Raw genomic sequence first — 27635 nt, forward strand, 5'->3', positions numbered from 1 at the left:
AAGGTGACCAAAAAGGAAAAAAAGGGCCAAGAAGGGGCCAAACCACCCCTCCCCAGACAAGCGGCAAGAGGCAACTCTCATCCGACACAGGCGATAAGGGCTACTGCAGTTCAGGCGAGGAAGGACAAGGGCAGTGAATACAGAAGCAGCAGCAGCAAAACTCTAGGACAGGGCTGGGGAACCTTTTTCTGATCATGGGCCATTCACACAGACAAAAATCAGTTGTGGGCCACACGCACGTAAAAACCAACTTACTTTAGTTTTTTTCTTAAAAAGAGAGGATACAGAAACATTCAACTCACCCGCTGTTTTAATGCAATGGCTGAATCTGGATATTATATTGTTAAATATTATTATCGTAATTTAGCTGATGCTTTTATCCAAAGCAAATTCATTATGATAAAAGCTATTTTGAAGGCGCTACTGTCATAGGTCTATATTTTTTTTTTTAGAAATCTTGCTGCGGGTTGGATGAAACTGAGCAATGGGCCGGATCTGGCCCAGGGGCTGTAGGCTCCCCACCCCTGCTCTAGGGAGCTGGAGGAGGAGACACCACAGCTTCAAAGCGGTGGAGGCAGCGAAGAGGTCCATGTACCCCAGCCCTAGGAAGACAGGAGCAGTGAAGTGCTCAGTGTATCCCTGCTCCGGGAAGTCGGGAGCAGCAACGCCCCCAAGGTGGAACAGATAGGAAAGACTTCCCCAACAGAGAACTGTCTAAACTTTGCTCCTTGCGTGAACCACCACCTGATGTCACCCAGACAGAACAATTCTAACAGGACGGACCAGGGCGGTTACTTCAGCTCATCACAGGTGAGAAAATTTGTGAACACTATGGGTATGCAGGACCACACCGAAGGTGTAGAGCTGCCAAAAAGAACGAGTTTGGTAAGCAACAAAATGTTTTAAAATGGATATAACGATTGTTTCCATTAATGTGCATAGCATTAATTCTATTACGCCATGGGTTTCTGCCTTGAGTTTCATTGCCAAGGTCAATGCTGACTTGCTGTTTCTGCAGGAGTGTGCGATACCGCACCTCAGCTGCTACAAGCAATGCTCATGATGGTGGCCCCATGGGCCATCGATCTGGTCAGGAGGAAACGGCCTGGGTATTCTGCTGCGGGGAGGCAAGTTCACCATCTCCAAAGTTAAGGAGGTGGTGGGTGGGCGCCTCCTTGTAACAGACATAATGTACAAGAATGCTCCGCTCCAGTTAATTAACGTGTATGCCCGGCTCCTAAACATCGAGCAGCTGGCTGGCTTTCAGCAGCTCCCACTGCTGCTGGCGACTTCCAGGCCACTCATTTTAGGTGGCGACTTCAACTGCATCATCGATGTGTCTGGACGATCTGGCAGGGACAGCAAACTGGACACCACGTCCAAACTCCAGATGGAAACGGTAAAACATGCCAAACTGCATGACGTCTTCAGCAACCCTGCAGTAAGACGCAGCATAGATATACCTGGTCATGGCCAGTCCGGTCCAGCCATTTCAGGATAGATTTCCTGTTTGTGTCCCGCATTCAAGGTCAGATCCACAGACGTCAAGCTTCTCTGACCACTGCCTCCTACTGGCCGACTGCCACTTACAGGAAGGCCAGAGGGTTGGCAGGAGGACACGGACGCTGAATCTGAAACTGTTGACTTCAGAAAACATTGAGGAAATCAAAAGAAATTTCAAAGACTAGAGAGCCGTGAAATCCCCGAGTGTCTGGCGCACTGGGGGAAGCGATCAACGCAAACATCAAGAGGTTTTTCATCCACAAAGGTGATCAGAAAGCTAGAAAAGAACACAGGGAAATGTCCCAACTCCAGAAAAGCATGCAAAATATGCTCCGGCTGCAGTCAATGGGGTTGGTGTCAAGGAAAATCTCCAAGAGATGAGCAGCCAACAAGCCTCGCTTTTTGTCTGGAGGCCTCCAAGATCATCTTCTGGTCCAGAGTCCACTCAATGAGCAGGATGAGGTGTGCTCACATTTCTTCTTCTGAAAGATACACAGAGAGACCTCTGCGATCAGCAGCCTGAAGGAAGAAGACGGCTCAGTAAAGTCATCGCAGTTTAACATTTTGAGGGTCAGCAAATCCGGCGGAGTTGTATTCGGCTCTGTGGGACTGGATGTGTACGAGAGCATGCATCTGGCTGGCAGCATGTCAGAATCCAGGAGGAAAGGCATCATTCTCCTCATCTACAAATGGAAGGGGGAGAGGGAGGAAATTAGAAATTGGTGATCCATTTCACTGCTGAATGTGGACTACAAAATTCTGTCCAAGGTCATCGGCAATCGGGTCAAGTCTGCTCTGGAGCTGGTGATCCACCCCAACCAGACCTGCGCTGTACACAGCAGGGAGATCTCTGTTCGCTTTGCCCTACTCAGGGATACAATTGACTAGGTGCAGGGCAGGGGTGTGGATATATGCCTCATCAGCCTGGACCAGGAGAAGGCCTTTGTCAGAGCATTGCACACCTAAATGATGGACGTACTCTCCAAAATTAGGTTTGAGGAGGGAATCTGCAATTGGATAAACTGCTCTACACAAGCATCAGTAACTCAGCTTCAATCAGAAAGGGGAATCAGAAAGCTTTCCAATTAAATCTGGAGTCAAGCAGGGCTGCCTCCTCTTCCCTGTCCTGTTCATGCGTTGCATCGAACCTTTAGCTAAGTCCATCAGGAAGAATGCGGGCACAAGAGGGGTGACAATCCCAGGCAGCAAAGGCACTCCGGTCAAAGCCTCCCTGTACATGGACCAGGTTGCTGTCTTCTGCTTGGATCCACTGTGCCTGCGCAGACAGATGAACATCTGCGACCAGTTTGAACTAGCCTCGGGAGCCAAGGTAAATCATGGCAAGAGCGAAGCCATATTATTTGGGAACTGGGCTGACTGATTCTGTATACCCTTCAACATCAGGTCAGGCTGCCTGACAGCGCTAGGGTTATGGTTCAGAGGCATCGAGGTGTACGCTAAAAACTGGAAAGAGCGAGTAGCCATGGTGAAACAAAAACTGGGCTTGTGGGAGCAATATTCCCTCTCCACTGTGAATAGAACCTGGTCATCTGGTGTGAGGTGCTCTCGATGTTGCTGTATATGGCACAGGTCTGCCCATTCCCCACTCCTGTGCTGTGACGATCACCTGAACCATCCTCTGCTTCATCCAGAGTTCAAAAATGTACCGTGTTTGCAGAGACACAATGCACAAACCTCTAGATAAATAGGGAAATGTGCCCATTACCCTCACCCCAATGGCCAGAGGCACAATGGAGAAAGGTCACGATTTGAGACCTTTCAGCCATAGCACAACGAGGAGCTGGATAATTTGTAGAACCCTCCAGGTTGTATGCCTGACACAGAATGTATATTGTGAATATCAAGAGTATTGAAATTGTATTGAGGCACTTTGTGTGTGGCTGCATCAAGCTTTGCATAGACCCTTGGTACACAAACACCAAGTGCCACTACGTGCTGAGGTTCTATCTGTCCCTGGTATTGTGAAGGATGGGTCCGGTCACATTGCCACAGGACCCTCCAAGTAGTTGGATCTCATGGAAAACTTTATGCAGAGAAACACCTTTGATCACAGGTCCATCAGGCAGTGGTTTGCACATAACGTCTAGAGGCCCTGCGGGAAAAGGAGATGGTGGATCCTGTCGGATGGTTCCTTGAGCAGACTGTCATCATTTGGCAGAATGCCTCACTGTCAGAACTTTCAAACAAGCACAAGAACGTAGCTTAGCAGGTGGTAAGAAAGGCCCTCCTCGTCAGAGCCTTCCTACATGCGCAGAGTCTCACTCCCTCTGCACTTTGCCCTCGAAACAGCTGTGGTGGGGAAGAGATCACTGTCCACCTCCTTCTGAAATGTGCCTTTGCAAAAAAGGGTCCTGAGAGAGATGCAGTGGTTTTTTTTTGAGGTTCATCCCAAGCGGTACTGTGACACAGGACTCTGTGCTCTACGGGCTATTCCCAGGGGTGCACACTGAGACAAACATCAAGTGCGGCTGGAGAATCATCAACTCAGCGAAAAAGGCTCTTTGGTCTGCCTGAAGCTGGTTGGTCTTCCGGTGCCAAGAATTGCCCTCAATGGAATGTTGCAGACTGGCACATTTCAAGGTCCAGGACTACGTGCTGAGGGACGCACTAAAGCTTGGGGCAGCCGCTGCAAAGGCGCAATGGGGAAAGGTCACCGTCTGAGGCCTTTCAGCCAAAGCACACCAAGGAGTTGTATGCCTGACACATAATGTATACTGGGAATATCAAGAATATTGAAATTGTATTGAGGCACCTCAGAGAGGAACATGTTATATGGAGACAAGTTGAATTTTATTGCACTTTCTGTAATTATCAAGTTGAAATGATTTTTCCCTCAATGTATATTGTAAACATCAGGAGTATTATAATTGTATAGAGGCACCTAACAGTGGAGCATACTGAAATAAAAAAAGAAAATTCTGGAAAAAAATCAGCAAGTCTGACAGTATCTGTGGAGAAAGAAACAAAGTTAACATTGAATCCATATGACTCTTCTTCAGAGCTAAAGAGAGGTAGAAATGAGATGGAATTGGAGGGGGGTGGAGCAGGTAAAGCAGGATAGAAGGTCAGTGATAGGTGGCCCTGAGGAGGGGTTGATAAAGCTGTCATGGACACAAGACAAAAAGAACGCTGACACACTTGACCTCTCTCTTCAGCAGCACCGACTCACCTTATCTCAAAGCTCTCCTTGTTCCCAGTTTCATTTTATACTTTGTCTCATCCGACGCCTTAACAAGAAACTTCATCGCTTCCTTTCAGGTGTTAAGGAACGCAAGCTCCAACAACTTATTGATACCAACGCCCATCCAGTACCCTCCGCCCCCTTCCCGTCCCTCTGACCCCATCCCTCCTTCTACTCCCAGCCCTTGCCGTGTATTCAGCACACTCTGTGACCTTCCCCTCTCTGATGCTAAACTATCTGTACTCAGCAAAGGGCAGTTTCATACCCTTACGCCCTCACCTCAATGAATTTCAGCCTCGGCACAATGCTGAACTCTTCTTCTGCCACCTTCACCTCCGTGCTCACTTCTTTGGGCAGGAGCCCTCCCCCTGTTCAATGGATCCTTTCACCTGCCTCCAGTATTCTCCCTCCACCTGGACCCCTCCCTCTGGCCTCTTACCTGCTCTTGATCTTTTCATTAAGAACTGTCAGCATGACATTGGCCGTCTCAATTTCTCTGCTCCTCTCACGCACATCAACCTGCGTCCTTCTGAACTCCATTCTGTCAAGTCCAATCCTGACTTTATTATCAAATCTGCCGATGAAGCTGGTGCTGTTGTTGTCTGGCATGCTGACCTCTACCTAGCAGAGGTTGAGCGCCAACTCTCGGACACTTCTTCAATTTCCAGTTCTCTGGCCCTAACTGCCTCCTCGTCACCATGAATGTCCAATCCCTCCACACCTCCATCCGCTACCTGGATGGTCTGAGGGCTCTCCACTTCTTCCTTGAACAGAAGCCCGAACAATCCCCATCCACCACCACTCTCCTCCTCCAGACTAAACTTGTTCTCTCACTGAACAACTTCTCCTTTAACTCGTCTCACTTCCTCCAAATAAAAGGTGTGGCTATAGGTGCCCGCATGGGCCCCAGTTATGCCTGTCTCTTTATGGGATATGTGGAACACTCCTTGTTCCAGTCCTACTCAGGCCCCACTCCACAACTTTCTTTTCAGTATATTATTGACTGTATCGGCGCTGCTTCATGCTCTCATCTGGACCTGGAAAAATTTATCAATTACGCTTCCAATTTCCACCCCTCTCTCTCCTTCACATGGCCCATCTCTGACACTTCCCTTCCTTGACCTCTCTGTCTTCAATTCTGGTGATAGACTACCTACCAATATGCATTACAAGCCCACTGGCTCCCACAGCTACCTCGACTACAGTTCCTCACACCCTGCTTCCTGTAAGGGCTCCACCCCATTCTCTCAGTTCCTTCATCCCATCTCATCTGTTTTAATAATACCACCTTCCAAAATGGCGCTTCCTTCTTCCTTAACCGAGGTTCCCCCAGGTGTGCAAGATTATGACATATTTAGAGAAGTTAGACAAATAAAAGCTGTTTCCATTTGCTTATGGTACAAGGGCTAGGGGACACACATTTAAAATTTTGAGCAAAAGTTGCGGGGTATGTGTGAGCAGGAATGTTTTAATGCAGCGAGTGGTAATGATTTGGAATCACCGCCTATGAAGGTGGTGGAAGCAGAGACAATAAGTTCAAGAGGGAATTTCTTTGGGTATTTGAGGGAAGTAAACTAAGAGAGCTACAGGGATAGAGTGGGAATGGGACTGACTGCTCTACAGAGAGCACGCAAGACTCAAAAGGCTGAATGGCCCTCCTTCTGTGCCATAATGACTCATTTTTATCCCCTTGATCCACCTCCAATAATACCCTGGGAGCATCTGTAACCCACTTCTGGACAAAGGAAAGCGCTTATTTCAAACAAAATAAGTTAATAAGGGAAATTAAACACACTATCACCAGAAAATTTTACCCCCTTTCCAGGTCATTGTCTTCTCTCTCAATTTGCTCTTCCTTCGCCACTTCAACAGCCTGAAGTAATGAGATGCTTCACTCCCGTTATAAGCAGTAGTTTAGATTTTAAACGGCTACTAGCAGAGATACCAGGTCTCCCTGATAACCTTTCATCAAAAAATTGAGAGAGACACTAAACCAGTCACTTTCCAAAACATAACTCCTACTTTTTTATAGTATTAATCCCAAAACTTGTTAAGCCATTTAATTCTCACTTGGAATTCTTTCAACTTCATTCCGCATTATAAAACTCACATATGTGCTTTTTGATGGAGTTGGAGTTGGCTTTGCAACATATCTCAGAACCAGAACTCCGAAATTCTGTCCCTCCCTCTTTGACATTGAATCTACTTTGATCAGAAAAATTGCTCTGGCACTTTACCATAGCATTCAATTTTCCACCAAGTACATACCTTTACCGAGTACCAAATCCCTCTTGAATTTCCTGGCACAATCAGCCTCCACAGGCAGCCCATTCCATACATTCACCGGCCTTAAAGTAATTAAACCTAAATGATCCTTTCGCCCTTCCTTTAAGTTTAAGACTATGCCCTCCTGTAAATTTCCTATCATGCTGTTTGAGGGAAATCCTCCATCCATGTTTTGATCACTCTTTCCATAGAAGAAAACTTTTTTCTGGAAGTCGCCAACATTAATCTGCAGAGGTGGAAACCATAACAAAGGGGTAAATCTGTAAAGTCGCCTTGATTCTATTAAACGGAATTATATGACATTACTAGAAAGTGTAGTAATTGCCCACACTCAGTGGAAAGCACTCTTGCCATAGTCAAAAGGTTGTGAGCTTTCTAGGGACTTGAACACAAAAATCTAGTTAACATTCTAAGATTGTGCTGCGCTGCCTGAGGTAATGTCTTTTGGATGAGACGTCTGCTCTCTCAGGTGGATATAAAAGATCCCGTGGTACTATTTTGAAGAAGAACTGGAAAGTTCTCCCTTATGTCCTGGGCTAATATTCATCCCTCAACCAACACCACCAAAATGATGACACTGATCATCATATGGTTGTGTATGGAAGCTTGCTATGTGCAAAATTAGAGACTGCATTTCCTACACAACTTCAAGAAGTGTTCTGCTGGCTGCAAAAGCACTTTGGGCATTCTGAGGTTGTGAAAGGTACCGTATAAATTCAAATCCTCCTGTAGAAAGATCGTCCAATGATCATCTGCAAATTTTGTTACATTTTTTCCCTTGCTGCCTCAAATATCTGCAAAATGTCCTGAAATATGAGCATTTTAAAAAATACTGCACATGGTTACTGGTGGAGTTGAGTGTGACTGCAAGAATCAAAGTACCTAATCCAGAAGCCTGGACAGTATAACCCAGTTAAGCAGATTATATTTTCTCACTTCAGCTTCTGTAGCAAATCAAATAGGCAGCGGCTATTGTGTCTTGACACATTTTCCAGAACGTTTTGCTTATTGCATCAGTATTGCCTTCCTGGTCTTCAGAACTGCTAGTTACTTCAAGGTAGATGTTAGTCAAGATGTGGTAAACCAAAGAGTGGTAAGGCAAGAGAGAAAGATGCTAATATGGGAAATGATAAACAGACCGTGACAGGAAGGGACAGAGCGTACAAATCTAAGCGCAAATCAGCAGATACAGCTAGACATCACAAAAATAATAAAAAGACAAAACTAAAGGCTCTACATCTGAATATACGTGGCATTTGAAACAAAACAGATGAAATGATAGTGCAAACAGAAATATATAGGTACGATCTGATATCCATTATAGAGACATGGCTATAGGATGACATGGATTGGGACCTCAATATTGAAGGGTACATGACATTCAGGAAGGACAGGAGGCTAGGAAAAGGTGGAGGATAGCTCTGTTAATTAATGATGGTATGAGCACATTAGTGAAGGATGACCTAAGTTCAGGAAGTCAGGGTGTAGAAGCGGTTTGGGTTGAGATGACAAATGATAAAGGCAAGAAATCACTTGTGGGAATTGTGTACAGCCCCCATAATTGTAAATACACAGTAGGACAGAGTATAAAGGAAGAGATAATGGGAGCTTGTCAGAAAGATATGGCGATAATCATGGGAGATTTTAATCTACATATAGGCTGGAAAAATCAGATGGGCAAGGGTAGCGTAGTGAGGAGTTCATTGAATGTTTTCAGGACAGTTTCTTCGATCAGCACATTCTGGAGCAAACCAGAAAGCAGGCTACACTAGACCTGGTATCGTGCAACAAGATAGGATTAATTGATAGCTTCATAGTGAAGGCACCCCTAGATAACAGTGATCATAATACGGTTAAATTTTAGATTCTGTTTGAGGGAGAGAAGAGTGGGTCCAAAACTAGTATTTTAAACTTAATTAAGGGCAATTATGAAGGCATGAAAATAGAGCTAGCTTCAGTTAATTGGCAAATGAGGTTAAGGGATAGGTCAATAGAGATGCAATGGCAGACAATAAAGGGGATATTTCATAATACACAGAATAGATAGATTCCAATGAGAAAGAAAAATTCCAAGGGGAGGGCCCACCTGGTTAACTAAAAAAGTTAGAGATAGCATCAAACTTTGAGAAAAAGCATATATTTACATAAAGACGGGTGTCAGGTCAGAAGATTGCTCTTCTTTATATTCTGTCCAAAGAACGATAAAAAGATTAGTAAGCAGGGGAAAATTAGAGTACGAGAGAAAGCTACCAAGAACAATAAAGACAGATAGTAAGAGTTACTACAGATATTTAAATAAGAGTTAATACAGAGAGTGTTGATCCTATAGTATAAAGTGTCTGGTGAATTAACAATGGAAAATAAGGAGCTGGCAGGTGAATTGGACAGGTATTTTGCATCAGTCTTCACTATAGAGGATACAAGTGACATCCCATAAATAGCTGTAAATCAGGAATTTGAAGGGAGGGAGGAACTCAGGGAAATTACAATCACCAGGGAAGTGGTACTTAGCAAATTGTTGGAGCTGTGGGCTGACAAGTTCCCAGGTCCAGCTGGACTTCATCCTAGGGTCTTAAAGAAGTAGCTAGTGAGATAGTTGATGCATTAGTTTTAATTTTCCAAAATTCCCTAGACTCAAGGAAGGTTCCATTAAATTGAAAAACAGCAAATGTAACTCCTCTATTCAAAGAGGGGGGAGACAGAAAGCAGGAAACTACAGGCCAGTTGGCTTAACATCTGTCAGAGGGAAAATATTAGAAGCTATTATTAAAGATGTTATGGCAGGGAATTTAGAAAAATTCAAGGTAATCAGGCAGTGTCAACATGGTTCTGTAAAAGGGAAATCATGTTTAACCCATTTATTGGAGTTCTTTGAAGGAGTCACATGTGCTGTGGATCAAGGGGAATCGGTGGATGTACTGTACTTAGATTTCCAGAGGGCATTTAATAAGGTGCCACATCAAAAGGTTATTGCAGAAAATAAAAGCTCAGTGTAGGGGGTAACAAATTAGCATGGATAAAAGATTGGCTAGCTGACAGGAAAGAGAGTAGGCATAGGTGGGTCTTTTTTCTGGTTGGTAGGGTGTAACAAGTGGTGTGCTATAGGGATCATTGCTGGGGTCTCAATTTTTCTTAACAATTTAGATAAAGGGACTGAAGATATGGTTGCTAAATTTGCTGGTGACATAAAGATAGGTAGGAAACTAAGCTGTGAAAAGGATATAAGGAGACTGCTATGGGACATAGATAGGTTAAGTGAGTGGGCAAAGGTCTGGCAAATGGAGTATAATGTGGGAAAATGTGAAATTGTCCATTTTGGCAGGAGGAATAAAAAGGAAGCATATTATCTGAATGGTGAGAAATTGTAGACCTCAGATTCAGAGGGATCTAAGGTCCTTGTGCATGAATCGCAAAAGGCTAGTATACAGCAAGTAATTAGGAAAGCTAAAAGAATGTTATTGTTTATTGCGAGAAGAACTGAATATAAAAGTAGGGATGTATGCTTCAGTTGTACAGGACACTGGTGAGACCACATCTAGAGTACTGTATACAGTATTAGTCTCCTTATTTAAGGAAGGATGTAAATGTATCAGAAGCAGTTCAGAGAAGGTTTACTAGACTACACCAGGAATGGTTGAGTCATCTTATGGAAAAAGGTTTGACAGGCTAGACTTGTATCCACTGAAGTTTAGTAGAGTAAGAGACAACTTGATTGAAACCTTTAAGATCCTGAGGGGTCTTGACAGTGTGGATATTGAGTGAATGTTTCGTCTTGTGGGAGAATCTAGAACTAGGGGTCACTGTTTAAAAATAAGGGGTCGCTCATGTAAGACAGAATTGAGGAGAAATATTTTTACTCAGAGGGTAGAGAGTCATTGGAGCTCTCTTCCTCAAAAGGCAGTGGAAGCAGCGTCTTAGCATATTATTAAGCAGAGGTAGATAGATCCTTGATAAATAAGGGGGTGAAAGGTTATTGGGGGTAGGTGGGAGGTTACAATCAAATCGGCCACAATCTTAATGAATGGCAGAGCAGGCTCACGGGGCCAACTGGCCTACTCCTGCTCCTAATTCCTATGTTCGCATGTAATATTCCACTCCAGACAGCTGCTCCTCCAACCCTTGCAATCTTGGTTCTATTTTACATCTGGCTTTGAGCACCAGCTACACATTGGTTAATGCAGTTTTTTTTCCAAAGTCTGCTCATTTTCTCAGGGCAAATCAGCAGTATAAAGGAGACAGCTTCAGGTGAACAATGCCTGCAAACCAAGATATCCCATCATCATTGACAAGAGCTCAATTTGTTCCAGTTTGCTTCTCTGTTGCTTTAATCAACATTCAAACCATGTAGGTGGCTTTATCAGGGAGTATGCCCATATTCCTCAGATCAAAACGTCTTTTGTGGATTGATACAACTTCTCTTCTACTTATCTACTTGTGGATTGATACAACTTCTCTTCTACTTATCACACAAACTCCTTTGCTTTGTTTTTTTCTTATCTACATTTTTAAAAACTTTCTCAATGATGCTTCTTAATTTTATCTTCTTGACTTCTTCATTCGCTCCTCTTTTTCCCTCCTGCAATTCCATCCTAGTATCATTTTGCATTTTTAATATTACTTTGATATTATTCCTGTGCCATTGGTTCTCACAGATATTATGCAGCCAGCAGAAAATGCACGCTCAGCACACTCAATGACATGATACCAGCACATAGGCGCACATGGCAATTCACTGGAAATGTGGAACTAACAGCATGCATCAATACTTTGCATTCTTTAAATTGTCATATCCAGTCTGCCTATGTACAATATACCAGGATCCATTCACAGTCAGTTCACTCGGAGACCAGCAGCATTATTTGAATGTAAATACAGGACAGTGGCACATTTAGGTCCTGCAACAGAAATCACTCTCAAAACGCTATTTTCTAAAAAAAAAAAAGCTCAAATTCCCTGACAGACCTCTCCATGAGGCCCTGATGAGGAAAATTAAAAGTCTTTACCACAAGGGTGATCTAGCGGTGGTAGCAATACAGCAATGAAGATAAAAAACAAAAACAAAAATACCTGGAAAAACTCAGCAGGTCTGACAGCATCTGCGGAGAGGAGCACAGTTAACGTTTCGAGTCCGAATGACCCTTCAACAGAACTAAGTAAAAATAGAAGAGAGGTGAAATATAAGCTGGTTTAAGGGGGGGGGGTGGTAGAGCTGGATAGAGGGCCAGTGATAGGTGGAGATAACCAAAAGATGTCATAGACAAAAGGACAAAGAGGTGTTGAAGGTGGTGATATTATCTAAGGAATATGTTAATTAAGGGTAGAAAGCAGGACAAGCAAGTTACAGATAGCTCTAGTGGGGCTGGGGTGGGGTGAAGGAATCGAAAAAGGCTAAAAGATAGAGATAAAACAATGGATGGAAATACATTTAAAAATAATGGAAATAGGTGGGAAAAGAAAAATCTATATAAATTATTGGGAAAAAGGGGGGTGGGGGAGAGATCGGAAAGGGGGTGGGGATGGAGGAGAGAGTTCATGATCTAAAATTGTTGAACTCAATATTCAGTCCGGAAGGCTGTAAAGTGCCTAGTCGGAAGATGAAGTTGTGGGTTGTTTTATTTAGAATATTGTTGATTGTCTCAGCTGCTATTGTGCAATTTGCCATAGCTGTCAAAGCAGGAGCAGAGTTTTCAGAGCAGATTGTTGGATGCGGATTGACTTGGAGCCTCCTCAATGAGGTTGAAGCCCTTAGTGAAAAGATTATTTTTTTCAGCTTTGTAGTTACAAGAGCATCAACCAGGCAGGGAAAAGCTTCAAGGAAGAACTGTGTCATTGTAATAACATTGAGTTAACGCAGGGTGGCAGGGATATGTGCTCTACAACATGCCCTCTTCACTTGTTTATTATGCATCTGCAAATTTCGGGGGACAGTCCGCTCTATTTCTGTTGACACTCAAAAAGCCAAGAAGTATCCAGAGCACCTCACTTTACTCCTCGATACATTGGTCCATCACTGAAGGACTGTTAACTCTCCCAATGCTGGGAGATGCATAAAGACCAAGATCACAACCACTTCCACATAGGATTCTATGGTGAGAGTATGCTATTGTAGCATTGCCTTGCAGTGATTGGGCAAATGAGGACAATTATCAATGGCCATTCAGTAGCTCTATAAAGAGAGCCGTAACAGATCTTGCAAAGCATTATTTCATCGATTGTAAGCCTATTCAAACAATCTAGAATAATTAAAAGCTTTTGTCTTTTCACCACAAAAAGAATCCACATGGATTCACTTCAGACTAAGCATGTTCAAGGTAACTGAACAATTCTGTAAGCTTTTTTGCCCTTTCAGGTGACTTGTGCGAATTGTTAATAAGATGAAGTGAACTTCAACTCTTCAATTTTTAAAAAGCTTACAACTCCATAAACTGCAATTTCAGACAGCTTCACATCCTAAAGAATTTTGAAATGACATGATAATCCTCCTTGACCACAATGTAATAGATATGTTACTTCTTCATATTTTGTGCCCATCAATGTGAGGGATGTTCTTCCCATTTCAGGCAAACACACCAAAAGGTTTCACTCTCTGTTCAGAGCATTTCTTGTATATGGAGAATTTACAATAAACTTACTCGAAATCAAGTTACCATTTGGATTATTTTTGTTGAACAATTTAAATTGCTTTGATTATGAGTTTGTACTATACCCGAAAAGTACAATTGTATTACACTCTGATTTGCCTAATGCTCAGCATTTTAACAGCAGCGTCTGCACATGATGGGTCAAAAAAAACAAAGGTCCAATTAACATGAATTGGTGAAACTAGTTGGACACAGCATTATGTGTGCTGAAAATCACCAAAATAAATTGAATTAGACTGTTTTATTCACTATTTGAGACAGCCATGTTGGAGAAGGCACCAATATTAAGAGATTAACTACTAGTAATTTGATATGTTAAACACAGAGATAAAACTTAGAATTTGGTGGCTGTTCTTCTTAAAACAATCCTAAGTACAGCAGCTGAATTCTAACGCTTGTCCTTATTAACAATTCATCTTGTGGTAAAAGATAACAACCTCAATAAATTGTTGCAGAGAGGGGAAACCTGACAACAAGACTGAATAAACCTGCTTGTCATAAAATTTATAAATTTCTTAGGAGCTCTCACATATCAGGAATTTAATTAGGAATGCTTCCTCCACTGAATTTTTTTAAACTGTAGGCATTTTTAAAAAAAATGTTATGAGATGTAGGCCCATCCCCAATTATCCTTCAATTTAGCAGCCTGCTAGGCAATTTCAGAATGGCTGTTAAGAGTCAACTACATTGCTGTGGAGTCACATGTAGGCCAGGTCAGGCAAGGACAGGACAGAAGATGGGTTTTTACGACAATCAATGATAGTTGTCATGGTCACCAGTGGTCACGGTGGAATTTGAACCTATAACCCCAGAACATTAGCCTGACCCTCTGGATTACTGGTCCAGTGTAATTACCACAATTCCACCATCTCTCCTGATATATCCTTGAAAATGTTAACAGTTTAACGCAACTAATAGAATTTCCTGTAATTTTTGTAGATGGTCATTTATACAGGTGATGATCGAGTAGAACCTGGGTTTGAAACATGGCAAATTATGTAATATTAACAGGAGATAAGGCTAAGTAATTCCAGATTTTCATTCTCTATTCATTGAAAACAAACATTTATTCATTAAGCACTTAAATCCAGCTGACGGTAATGAAAGATATGTCATGACTTGTTTATTTTGCATGACAAACTCTGAAGATGTATATTTTCACATTTTCAGAAATACAAATTTGTGTAATCTCTTTTATTGGCAATTTGACAGGTCCTCCCCTTTCCACGGAGCTAGCCAACACTTTATCCCTCGCATCCAGCAATAAATGCACTTCCTTAAACTGACTCACAAATTGCTGCTATTCTCAGATATGTGAACTGAATGGTTATTAGTGAGGAGAAGGGACACTAAAGATGGAGGGCTGTCATGAAGAGATATGAATGTCTACAATGTTACTGGAAATTATTTTTAAATTGTAATTGTAATTGGGTGTGTGGCTGCATGTGTCTTAATTTGATTAAAGCCAGCTAGTCTGGGTGCTTTGATGTATTGAAAGAAGTAGGTTTGAAATGGTAATTAGATAAACATGGAGGAGCTTAGAAACATAAGTGTCAAGGGGGCAATTTGTATTTATAAATAAATCACTCAAAAGAATGGGTAAAATCTTGCACCTAGCTGGAAGACACTAAGCAATGTGTTTATATTACTAATAAAATTAGTGGGATGAAAATGTTGTTGCTAGATGTGACGTTAAAAACATGGGATACCATGGAAAATTTGCATTCAAAGGAAAAGCTAGGTATAAACAGAAAGGAATGTGTGTGTGTAAGTCAGAGGCATTTAAGATCTAACCAGCCTGCAAGCCTACAACTGTGTCTGCAAAGAGACCTCATTTTGAATTCATGAGGTCAAATGTGCTTTGCCTGGTGTCTGTTTAAAGTCTATGGGTTACTGTTGCCTTGGTGAAGATTTACCTGGGAGTGATTAATTTGGAGATTTATTTATGGTAGTAATTTGTAGACATGTGTATGCGTTTAATTTGTTGTTAAATTAATAAATGTTTAATTTAGTTTTACATAAAAACCTTTCAAGGCTCAGTGGTCTTATTCCTGAATTCAAAGCTGCATCTCAAACATACCAACTGAAAATATAGGTTATGACAGTCGTTCAAGTTTCCCTCTGGAACAACTCAGCCTTTACCAACCGCTGTGTCATAACAAAGACTGAAAAATAAATCCGATGTTGACGACAGAACACGTGAAGAACTCTTAACTTACCAATCTGTGCATTGTCATAGAGAAGCAGATCATAAGCTCCTTGGTAACCCGTTCGATAGTTTGTTCTGGTGCCACAGTCCCATTGGACCACCACAGTTTTATCTGGTGTTGTAGTGCTGCCTTGACGGCCAATCTCAACCACTGTACCGACGTGTCCTTCCCCATCATCCTGGTTCCCCCATTTCCAGTCCACACCACGTACAATACGCATGCCCACTTCCATGGTTGACAATTGGTGACTAGTGATTTTTCAGTTCGTCAAAAAATAAATGCAGTGCCGTCTATTGTAATGACAAAAGATGCCTCAAAGAAACCCCAGGCTCCTAGAACACCTGACAAAGGAAAAAAAAGACAAAGCCGTCAATTAAATATTCTTCAAATCAAGAATAAATGTATTGTGCTCCAGATGTATGTTCCTCTTAGCTGCAAACTGTAAGTCATGACAATTTACAGTGCCTCTATTGAGCTGCATAGGATTTAAGTATACATTTGCATAAATACGAGATTTTCAAAGAAAATACAATATTAGAAACAGTCTTTCATCATTCTTCAAAGCTTGACAGATCCACGAGGACTCTGCGACTTGAAAGGGAATAATGAAGAAATTGCTTCACAAACAATTTCAACCATCGCTGTAAGACTATACAGGGTAAAAAGCCCGTTCTAACCTACAAGCACTGTATTTTAATGAAAAAGGTCAAGCTAGTTCAAAGGAGCCCTTTGGATACGGCTGTGGTTTAATTTGTAAGTTAGTAGTGCTTACTCTGTAACTATCTAACACAAACAGCTAACATTAGAATGTTGTTATCCAGTGGAACTGCCATTATTAACCAAAACGGAGAGATCGTGTTTGATGTTCAGTGGAAATTGAGATCAAAGGTTGCCCATTGATTTTCTTATACGTATATTGCAGCAACACTCCAAGCAAAGCCATGAAAGTAGAAAGGTAATATACTGTTGTTTTATTTACCCAAAAAGGTTTATATACCAAAAAAACTATAATTAAGGCAAAGTTGTCACTCAATACTGGTGCTGTGAACATTTTGGCAGATAATAGGGCATGTAATAGAGATTCCATTATTGTCAATTCAGAGCAAAGTTTTGAAAACTTCAGTAATTTAACTCACAGCAGCGTATGGGGCAATTGCCGTCACTCCTATAGCAAGCTTCTGATCTCAGACTGATTCCTAGGATGGCAGGATTGTCATATGAGGAGATTGGGTCAACTAGGCCTGTATTCACTGGGGTTTAGAAGAATGAGAGGGGACCTCATTGAAACATATGACATTCTGACAAGGCTGGACAGATTGGATGCAGGGATAATATTTCCTCTGTCTAGGGAGTCTGGAATAAGGGGTCACAGTCTCAGGATATGGGGTGGGTCATTTAGGACTGAGGTGAGGAGAAACTTCTTCACTCAGAGGGTGGTGAACCTATGGAATTCTCTACCACAGAATGCTGTGGAGGCCAAGTCACTGAATACATTTGAGGTGGAAATAGATAGATGTCTGGACTCTAAAGGCATCAAGGGATATGGGGAGAGAGCAGGAGTATGGCATTAAGATAGAGGGTCAGCCTGATCATATTGAATGGCGAAGCAGGCTCAAAGGGCTGCACGACCTACTCCTGCTCCTACTTTCTATGTTTCTATGCAATGTCCAGACAACTTCCTCATTGGGAGGAATGGGAATGCATTCGCTCCTTTTAAATCAGCAACTGAATTCCCAGGGTAAATTACAGAACAACATTGACGGAGGTATGAAAACAGTTCGTCTGCCATCTTCACAACAAAAGAAGACTTGCATTTATATAGAGACGACCAGATGTCTCAAAGTGCATTATAGCTAAAGAAGTACTTTTGAAGTGTGGTCACTATTGTAGTGTAGGAAACACAGCAGCCAATTTGTGCACAGGAAGTTCCCACAAACAGCAATGTGATAATGACCACATAATCTGCATTTACAATGCTGATTGTACAAGGGGATGATATGGCACTTACAGGGGAAGAGAAAAAAATTGAAAAATATCTGAAATTAAATAGCAATTACCAACTTCAGGAGATACGGCAATACAGCAAATTAAAGCTAAACCTCATCTCAATTTGCATGTCATTAGAATTTTCGACTCTATTTTATTTCACGAGCACATGAAACATAATTCCTGATCACAATAATGAAAAGGTGTTACTGCCACTGCTAGAACTAGAGTTTTGTAGTTAACTATGATGCAGAAACAAATAAGGTATTCCAACTAATGCAATAATGTAAAGCAAACCTTATGAACCCTTAATTTAGGCTATATCCCTTACTTTTCCATTATTTTTCTTAATACCATGGCATATGACTGACTTACCCAGAAGTTTCAGAAGATTTACTGCCTATTCCTTCTTCTCAAAACAAGACTTCAGCATTGTGAGTGCATACACTGTCACAACAGCCACCCATGGCTGAAGCTCTCTACTTTTCCCACTCACTCCAGGGGACTTAACCCATGGACAACTGCTTCATGGCAAAATCTGCTACACCATGCTCACATCATTAATAAGTTGCATTATGCACAAAAGTTTACAATGGAAACCATATTCCCTCTAGCATGCAAAAGAAAAATTGCGCGTTTAAGGATCGACGTTATGGTGTAGAATGTAGAGTCAGGAGGAATAAGGGCTGTACTAGAGCCCAGATTAAAAGGGCCAAACTGTTGCTCGTGACCACTGACATTCCTTTGAATTTCTTGCTTACGACCCACAAGTCAAGGACAAATATGATGACACAGATGGCTTTAAAATAAAGGTCAACATTCCATTTGCCTTCCCTATTACCTGCAAAACTTGTATGCTAGCATTTTGTGATTCATGCATGAGGACCCCCAAATCCCTCTGTGCTGCAGCTTTCTTCAGTCTTTCCCCATTGAAATAATATTCAGTGCCTCTATTCTTCCTGCCAAAGTGCATAACCTCACATTTTCCCACATTAAATTCCACCTGCCAAGTTTTTTGCCCACTCACCTAACCTGTCTATATCCCTCTGTATACTCTTTGTATCAGCCTCATCACTTGCCTTCCCACCCATTTTTCTGTCATCTGCAAACTTGGCAATAATATATTCATTTCCCTCATCCAGGTCGTTAATATATAATATAGTATAATATATTAATATATAATGTAAATATTTGTGGCCCCAGCACTGATCCCTGTGGCACTCCACTAGTTAGAGGTTGCCATCCTGAAAATGCCTCCCTTATCCCAACTCTCTGTCTTCTATTAGTTAGCCAATCCTCTGTCCATGCTAATATACTACACCCAACACCATGAGTTCTTATCGTTTTAAACAGCCTTATGTGCAGTACCTTATCGAACGCCTTTTGGAAATCCAAATATATTAATATCTACTGGTTCCCCTTTATCTATCCTGCTAGTTACGTCCTCAAAGAATTCTAATAAATTTTTCAGGCATGATTTCCCCTTCTTGAAGCCATGCTGACTCCGCTTGATTATACTGTTCATTTCTAAATGCTCTGCTATTACATCCTTTATAATAGACTCTAACATTTTCCCAATGATGGATGTTAAGCTAACTGGTCTACAGTTACCTATTTTTTGGCTCCCTCCCTTTTTGCCTAATGGTGTTATATTGGCACTTTTCCAATCTTATGGGGCTTTTCCAGAATCTAAGGGTTCTTGAAAGATTACTACCAATGTATCCACTATCTCTGTAGCTACTTCCTTTAATATCCTAGGATGCAACCCATCAGGTCCTGGAATTGGCCTTTAGCCCCATTAGTTTCCTGAGCACTTTTTCTCTAGTGATAGTTATTGTATTTATTTCCTCCCCTACTTTTTCCCCTTGATTGCTTAGTATTTTTGGAATGCAATTAGTGTCTTCTACCGTGAAGACTGATGCAAGTATTTATTCAACTCCTCTGCCATTTCCTGGTTCCCCATTATTATTTCCCCAGCCTCATTCTTTAAGAGGCTTATGTTCACTTTGGCCTCTCTCTTCCTTTTCATGTATTTAAATAAGCTCTTACTGTCCATTTTTACATTACTTGCTAGTTTACCCTCAAAGTTTATTTTCTCCCTCTATTATTTTTTTGGTCATCTTTTGTTGGTTTTTAAAACTTTCCCAATCCTCTGGCTTACCACTAATCTTTGCCACATTGTATGTTTTTTTCTTTCAATTTTATACTATCCTTAACTTCCTTGGTTAACCATGATTGATTTATCCCCTTCCTAGAATCCTTCCTCCTCACTGGGATATATCTTTGTTCTGAGCCATGAACTATTTTCTTAAACGTCTGCAATTGCCCATCTTTTCTGTAAAACTCCTTTCCCAGTCCACTCCAGCCAATTATGCCCTCATTCCTTTGTAATTACCCTTATTTAAGTTTAGCACGATTGTTTCCAAACCAAGTTTCTCACTCTCAAACTGAATGCTAAATTCTACCATGTTATGGTCACTGTTTCCTAGGGAATCTTTTAACCTGAAATCATTTATTAAACCTGCCTTCTTACATATTGCCAGATCCAAAATAGCCTGATCCCTGGCTGGGTCCACAATATATTGTTCTAAGAAACTGGCCCAAAGACACTCTATGGATTCTTATTCATGGCTACCTCTGCCAATTTGATTTTCCCAATATACATAAATATTAAAGTCATCCATGGTTATTGTACTGCCTTTTTACATGCACTCATTATCTCCAGAATTATTCTCTGTCCTATAGTATAGCTACTGACAGGGGCCTATAGGCTACTCCCACTAGTGTCTTCTTCCCCTTGTTATTTCTAACCTCCACCCATATGGATTCCACACCTTCTGATCCAAGATCATTGCTTGCTATTGTACTTACACCGTCTTGTACTAGCAAAGCTACCCCACCACCCTTTCCTTCCTGCCTGTCCTTTCGAAAAGTCACACACTCCTGAATATTTAGTTCCCAGCTTTGATCTCCTTGTAACCATGTCTCCATAATGGCTATAAGATCATACCCATTAACCTCTATTTGTGCCGTTAATTCATTTATCTTGTTCCGAATGCTGTGTGCATTTAAGTAAAGAGCTATTAATTTTGCCTTTTTACCATTTCCCCCCCACCCTTTTACCCTATTTTCTGGGTTTTTTTTATGTTTGTACACTCTGTCCCTTCCTGTCACACTCTGGGAATCGTTAACTAAATAGCTGCCCTGCAATGCTGCCATGTCTTCTTGCTTTGTAAGCTTATGTATACCCTCTCCAGAACCCTCCCCCCCACCCCCTAATTAATTTAAAGCCCTCTCTACAGCCCTAGTTATTCGATTTGGCAGGATACTGGTCCCAGCACGTTTCAAGTGAAGCCTGTCCCACCGGAACAGCTCCCTTCTGCCCTAGTAATGATGCCAGTGCCCCAAGATCTGAAACCTATCCCTCCCACACCAATCTTTGAGCCACGCATTTAACTTCTTGACTTTATTTATCCTATGCTAATTTGCCCATGGCTCAGGTAGCAATCCCAAGAATATTACCTTGGAGAAAAGCCTCCAGTATTTGTGCATGAAGTGTGCTGTTTACAGAAACCGAAGCTGGGAAAAGCCACTTTGAATTCTGCTGTCCAGGGTATTGTGTTGACTTGCCTGGATCTGTTTAAATTTATGTTTTTACCGTTGCCTTAACGGTAACTAGAAGCCAGGTTCATTATGGGTTTTAGGAGTTATTATAGTAGTAATATGTAGGCCTATGTAGGTGCTTGAAATCTTTTCTTTTGTTAATAAATTTAGTTTTCTAAAAAAAATCTCAAGTCTTGGTGGACTTATTACTACTGAATTCAGGGCATGCATCTCGAAATAAATACAAATTGCAAAATCATTGAGAGAGCGGGATCGAGCTTTCCTCGTGGATTTGATCCGTCTGGCACATGTCATCTACCGCATCACAACAGGTGGTAATTGGCCTTGTTGGATTTGTCCTGCTTTTTGCGTACAGGGCATATATGGGCAATTTTCCACATAGCCGGGTAAGTGGCAGGGCTGTAGCTGTACTGGAACAGCTTGGTTAGGGAGGCAGCAAGTTCTGGAGCACAAATCTTCAGTATTACTGCCGGAATATCGTCAGGGCCAATAGCATTTGCAGTATCCAGTGACTTCAGCCGCTTCTTGATAACATGGGGAGTGAATCAAATTGGCTGAAGACTGGCTTCTGTGATGCTGGGGACCTCCAGAGGAGACAGAGATGACAATTTTTGACAATTGTGTCAGATACCCAACAATGCTGGAGAGCTGAATCATGGACAAATGAGGGAAGAGTCTAGAAAGAAATTGTCCCTTACACTGTGCACCCATTAGCCGAAACAGGGGCAATTATCACAGAGAAGCCAACAATAATCCCACCACCTGACTGAATAGAATGCATGGATGTGGAAGGACATGGGAGTGAAAAGTATAATTATCATTTAACTAACCTTACAGAATAAGCCTGGGAAGCAAATAAATGAAAGGAAAAATAATAAAAAGCAAAGAAATTCTGGAAATGAGACATATCCAGAACTGTGCGCCAATATTTAAACACATAGAGGTCCTTAATCAGAGTGCAGGCAAGGAAAATCTTACATCTCATGCTTATCAGCACAGTAGAGGCCAGTTGCTGCGTGCATGATAGGTTGCTGTCAACAGGACTCTAATTATATCTCTCACATAGCTAAACATCCCAATGAGATTTGGTGAATGGTTTACTGTGGATGACCAAAGGCAGCAGCAAAGAATAAAAACAGAATGTGCTGGAAAAACTCAGCAGGTCTGGCGGCATCTGTGGAGAGAGAAACAAGCGTTAACATTTCACGTCTAATATGTCTGTTCTTTAGAACTTTGGAAGGAGTTCCAAAAAAGTTTTTCCAGCACTTTGTTTTTATTTCAGATCTCCAGCATCCACAGCATTTGCTTTTATTTTAGGGCAGGATCAAAGAGATGGTTTTAGATGGTAGCAGGTATGGGGCGCGATTAAATGTTTCAAATGACAATTCTAGCTTGCATGTTAAACGGCTACATAGCTGAACTGCCGGAGTGAAGGGAAATTGCAAAGCACTCTACTACAGCAAAATCAAAGTAATTTCATTCATGAGGAAAGACAACACGTTAAACGTCATCAACAATGCAATGTTAATTTTAATACCACTGTTGCTTCTAAGCATAGGGAACATTTACTACGAACAGTGCAATACACGTCCCACAATATGTTTGGAAGCACATCTGTAGGACAAAATGAGGTGATAACTGACAGAATTTATTGTCTCTATCTGTTCACTTCTCTCACTCATACAATCATCACTAACCAGAGAGCAAAATTGTCACTTCCCAATATTTAATTGACAAATTAGTGATAAAACACAATGCCGACACCGTGGAGGGAGATTCAGAATTTTGATTTTACGATAAGGTAATTGGCTCAGGACTGCACAAAGGACGCATACAGCAACCAAAGATTGGATTTCTGTGCAAGTCCAATACATTAGCAATTTCAGTCTTCACAAGATTGGAAATGATTTTGGGCAAAGTTACAAACAAACATGTGATTCACACATACCAAAATGCCCTTCGGTTACTTTACCATAGCTGTTACTTTAAATGTGGTACACTTCCACTTGATACGAACAGGTTCAGTGCTTTTACAATAAACTTCATTAACATTGTTTGCATAACATACAATAATTTCAAGGCTTAAACAGGGAGGTCAAGGTACATTTATTTACAAAACAGTATTTCCTAAACGCAGGAGGGCAGTTAGTGTTTGGTTTTTCAACATGACAAAGTTTTCTGCTTTTGGCCTGCACCCTCCATGGACATTATTGACATCAAATATAAATCTGTTAATATAAAAACTGCAAAATCTGGTATTTTCCTGGAGATTTTAATTCTAATTTAGCCATTTTTAAATCCACACGAATACAAATCCAGTGAAAACAGTAATCATTTACACAGCACTTGGTGCTAGATAATGACATTTAAAAATAGTGCTCAAGAGTACTTAAAATGTACATGTTATCTACCCAAAAAATAATTTGGTAAAGATTTAGCCAGCCTTTACGGTCAGGAGAAAATGGACTTTTATTTTAGGTTTAGTAGCTTGCATCTCTTAGTTTGTGAGAACACTTTTGATCTGTAATAGAAAGTGGCAAACTACCGACTAGATCCACATTTCTTTAAGGGAGTAACAGTTAATAATTAAATATTTACTTTGAAGGCTTTTTTAGGGTATGACACACAAAAACGTCATTCTCATAAACGATCTGATCACTGCAAAATTAGAGATTCTGAACATGCAAATAGCCCATAAAAGTTTCCCAACTCTAGTATTCACCTGTTTAGGAATAATATTCTGTGAATAAAATGTCAGTATCTTTTGCTGTAGATGAGTTCACTGCATCATAAACAATGAAAGCAGATGAGTCACAAGGCAATGGAGAACCATCAGGCCACTGAGATTGGTTTTGAATTGGTCTAGCAAGGGATGGCCCAAACACAACGGACCAAATAGCAACTCACCAAGCCTCTTTCGGCAGCACCTTCAACCTCTACCACCTGGAAAGACAAGGAGAGCAGATGCATGGGAACATCACCATCTACAAGTTCCACTTCAAGCCACACACCACCCTAGCTTTGCCATTGGGTCAAAATAATGGAACACCCTCCCTAACAGAATTGTTGTTGTACCCACACCACACGGGCTGCAGCAGTTCATGGCGGCAGCTCACCATCACCCCCTTAAGGGTAATTAGGGATGGGCACCAAATGCTGGCCTTGCCAGCAACACCCACATCCCAATAACAATTTTTTTTAAAAGGTCTCCACAATGTAAATTGCTATGGTTCTATCACACATTGTTTTTGTGGTATAAAGGAACAATTTATGCATGTTCAGTGCCTTTAACATAACGCATCAAGGTGCTTCACAGAAATATTAACAAAATTTGACACCAAGCCATATAAGGGGATATCAGGACAGGTGACTAAAAGCTTGGTCAAAGGGCTAGACCTTAAGGAGCATCTTAAAGGAGGAGAGAAAAGGAGAGTGGTTTAGGGAAGGAATTTCAGAGGTTTTGGCCCACACAATTAAAAGCCCAGCCACCAATGGTGGACCAATTAAAACCCAGGATGCTCAGGAGTTCAGAATTAGAGCAGTGCAGATACCTCAGCAATTTGAGAGGCTGGAGGAAATTACAGAGATTGGAGGGAAGGGCTCAAGGTCATGGAAGGATTTGAAAAGAATGAGAATTCTAAAATTAAGATGTTGCTTAGCCAGGAAGCAGTAGGTCAGCAAGCAGAGTGAAATGGGACTTGGTGCAAGTTAAGACACAGTAGCAAAGTTTTGGATGACATCAAGTTTACAGAGAGTGGATTGTGGGAGACCAGCCAGGAGTGCACTGGAAAGTGTAGAGGTAACAAAGGGATGAGTGAGGCTTTCAGCAGCAGATGAGCAGGGGAAAAGTGGGGTGATGCTATAGAGATGGAAATAGGCAATTATAGTGTGGCACCAATATATGGCTGGAAGCTCATCCCAGAGTCAAATGCGGCACCAAAGTTGCGAATTGACTGGTTTGGTCACAGAATAGCCAGTAAGAGGGATGGAATCGGTGGCAAGAGGACAGAGCTTGTAAAAGGGGCCAAAAATAACAGTTCCAGTCTTCCCAATGTTCAACTGGAGAAAATTTCTGCTCATCCAGTACTGGAATTCCAAAGAGGAGTCATATTTGACTCAAAATGTGAACTCTGTTATCCTCTCCACAGACGTTGCCAGACCTGCTGAGTTTTTCCAACACTTTGTTCTTATTTCAAAAGTTAAAGCCAGGCAAGGAAAGGGTTATCAAATAGTACAGAGGAAGAATAGTCACCTGCAACTCTGACAAAAGAATGGTTATCTCGCAATTCCATATGACTTTTAATCATACTGCCAGGGATGGAACTCTCCCAAGCGACAGTACTTTACAATGTGACTGAAATAGAGAACTGGAGGCCCTGGAAATCAGTGCAACACAGACCTTGGTTATCATCCCCTTGCATTCCAGTGGAACAGCTGGCTAGTACTCACGATCTAAGCTCACCAGTAAAGAATGAGTGCTTGGGTGAGTTACAGAAGGGAAACAATTGGAAATGTGCTGCTGCAACATTCGTTGCCTACTAGACAAAATCACAAGAAAGTCAAGAATTGGCATCACACTGCTCAGCTTATTCCACTAATCCACACAACAATAGATTCAGAAGCTTGGATCGACTTTACTGACACCAGAGGGGAGACTTTTGTCCAGAGTGCTGAACCAATGGGCGATAGTACTGAGAGGTCTTTGCACTCACACAATGGCAGCAGCTGCCCTCAACAGATCTTCCAAAGTTGGCCAAATCACATATGCAAAGCACTCATCCTGTCCAGGGCCTAATTACAGGAGCTTGCCAAAGGAGCAATGGGGCTTCCCATGCAGCAGCAGCTCTGACAAGGTTGCAGCTACCATGAAAATAGAAGAAATTTGTGAACAGAAATCTGAAACTTGCTAAGAAATGGTGTTCAAATAATAGCGCAGACAAATAAAGAGTACTGCTGTACAATAAAACAGCTTTTCTTTTCCATTTCTTCTTGGGATATGGGCTTTTCTGACAAGATTATTGCCCATCCCCAATTGCTTTGAGCAGATGGTGATGAGCTACCTTCTTGAACTGCTGCGGCATAGGTACACCTACAGTGTCGTTAGGGCGGGAGTTCCTGGATTTTGATCCAGTGACTCTGAAGGAGCTGTGATGTAGTTCCAAGTGAGGATGGTGTGTGACTTGGAGGGAAACTTGCAAGCGGTGGTATTTCCACCTGCCTGCTGCCCTTGTTCTTTCAAACTCTTTCAAGCAGCTACTTTGTCTAAACAGATGGGCCCCCTCCACATAGTGACCCGCAATGTGTGGGTTGTTTGGAGGTAATTATGTCAGGGTGGGAGGAAGGTCCTGCAACTATAGGTATCTTAAGTTAATTTGAATAGGCCACGACTATTTGCAGAAAACAAAACCATAGGAAGAGTAATACTGAGACCCATTAAAACAGTCCTAGCCTGTTTTTCTAACCATTCCCAGGCTCTCTCAGTATCACACAGGCATGTCCTGCAGCACAACTTGACAATATAACCTCTGTTTGAAGGGGTGTCTTGCAGCGAGTATTCCTTTTCTAATCCTACAGATACGCTACTAAGAATAAGCTGCAGACTCCAGTGCCACATAAGAAACTAGTGTTTCACAGCACGCTCTACATTTCACAAGATGCAGATCAGGTAGAAGCCACCTCAGATTAAGTCATTTTGACTAGGGAGCATCAGGTGAATCACCGAGCAAACGAAAGTAGAAACAAGTGTAAAATTGCAGTAAGGAGCAAGAACCTACGGAGTGGATGACACAGCTCACACCCTTCTTCCTCTGCCAAACCCAGAGACCTGCATAAAAAAAATACTGTTATCTGAGCAAAACTTTATACATTGGAGAGTGTGTAAAAAACCTTGCAAAGTCTGGCAGCAACTGTGTTCAGACATACATGACTGCTTAACAGAATTGAAGCACAACGCTTGTGACTACCTGGTGAATCCATACATTATTGCTACAGAGACCTGGGGTTTTTAGACTTACAAGAGACTTTCTTGCCTGGCTTCAGCCTAAGAGATGGGATGAAGGAAAAGCTCCATACAACTGTTCTCGAGTCAGATCAGTACACAATCTGAGTGGTACATCCTGCAACAGAGCCATGACAAGTGGGCACAGGGGCATAGCAGAGTCATCAATCATATCACATTTCTCA

General features: G+C 41.7%; 1 protein-coding gene across 3 annotated transcripts in view; it reads right to left on the minus strand.

The window, feature by feature from the left end:
- The window catches only part of mib2 (MIB E3 ubiquitin protein ligase 2), a 254519-nt gene that overhangs the window by 153534 nt on the left and 73350 nt on the right, over positions 1–27635 (minus strand). For 2 of the 3 annotated variants that reach the window (XM_078557745.1, XM_078557746.1), the window contains exon 2: positions 15852–16183. In XM_078557745.1, coding sequence (XP_078413871.1) covers positions 15852–16074 — 223 coding nt within the window. In that variant the 5' untranslated portion in view covers positions 16075–16183. Of the gene's footprint in view, positions 1–15851; positions 16184–27226; positions 27249–27635 lie in introns of those variants that run through there. The other variant, XM_078557747.1, reaches the window with a different exon arrangement.

Source organism: Cetorhinus maximus, chromosome 15, assembly GCF_964194155.1.
Source record: "Cetorhinus maximus chromosome 15, sCetMax3.hap1.1, whole genome shotgun sequence".
Lineage (NCBI taxonomy): Eukaryota > Metazoa > Chordata > Chondrichthyes > Lamniformes > Cetorhinidae > Cetorhinus > Cetorhinus maximus.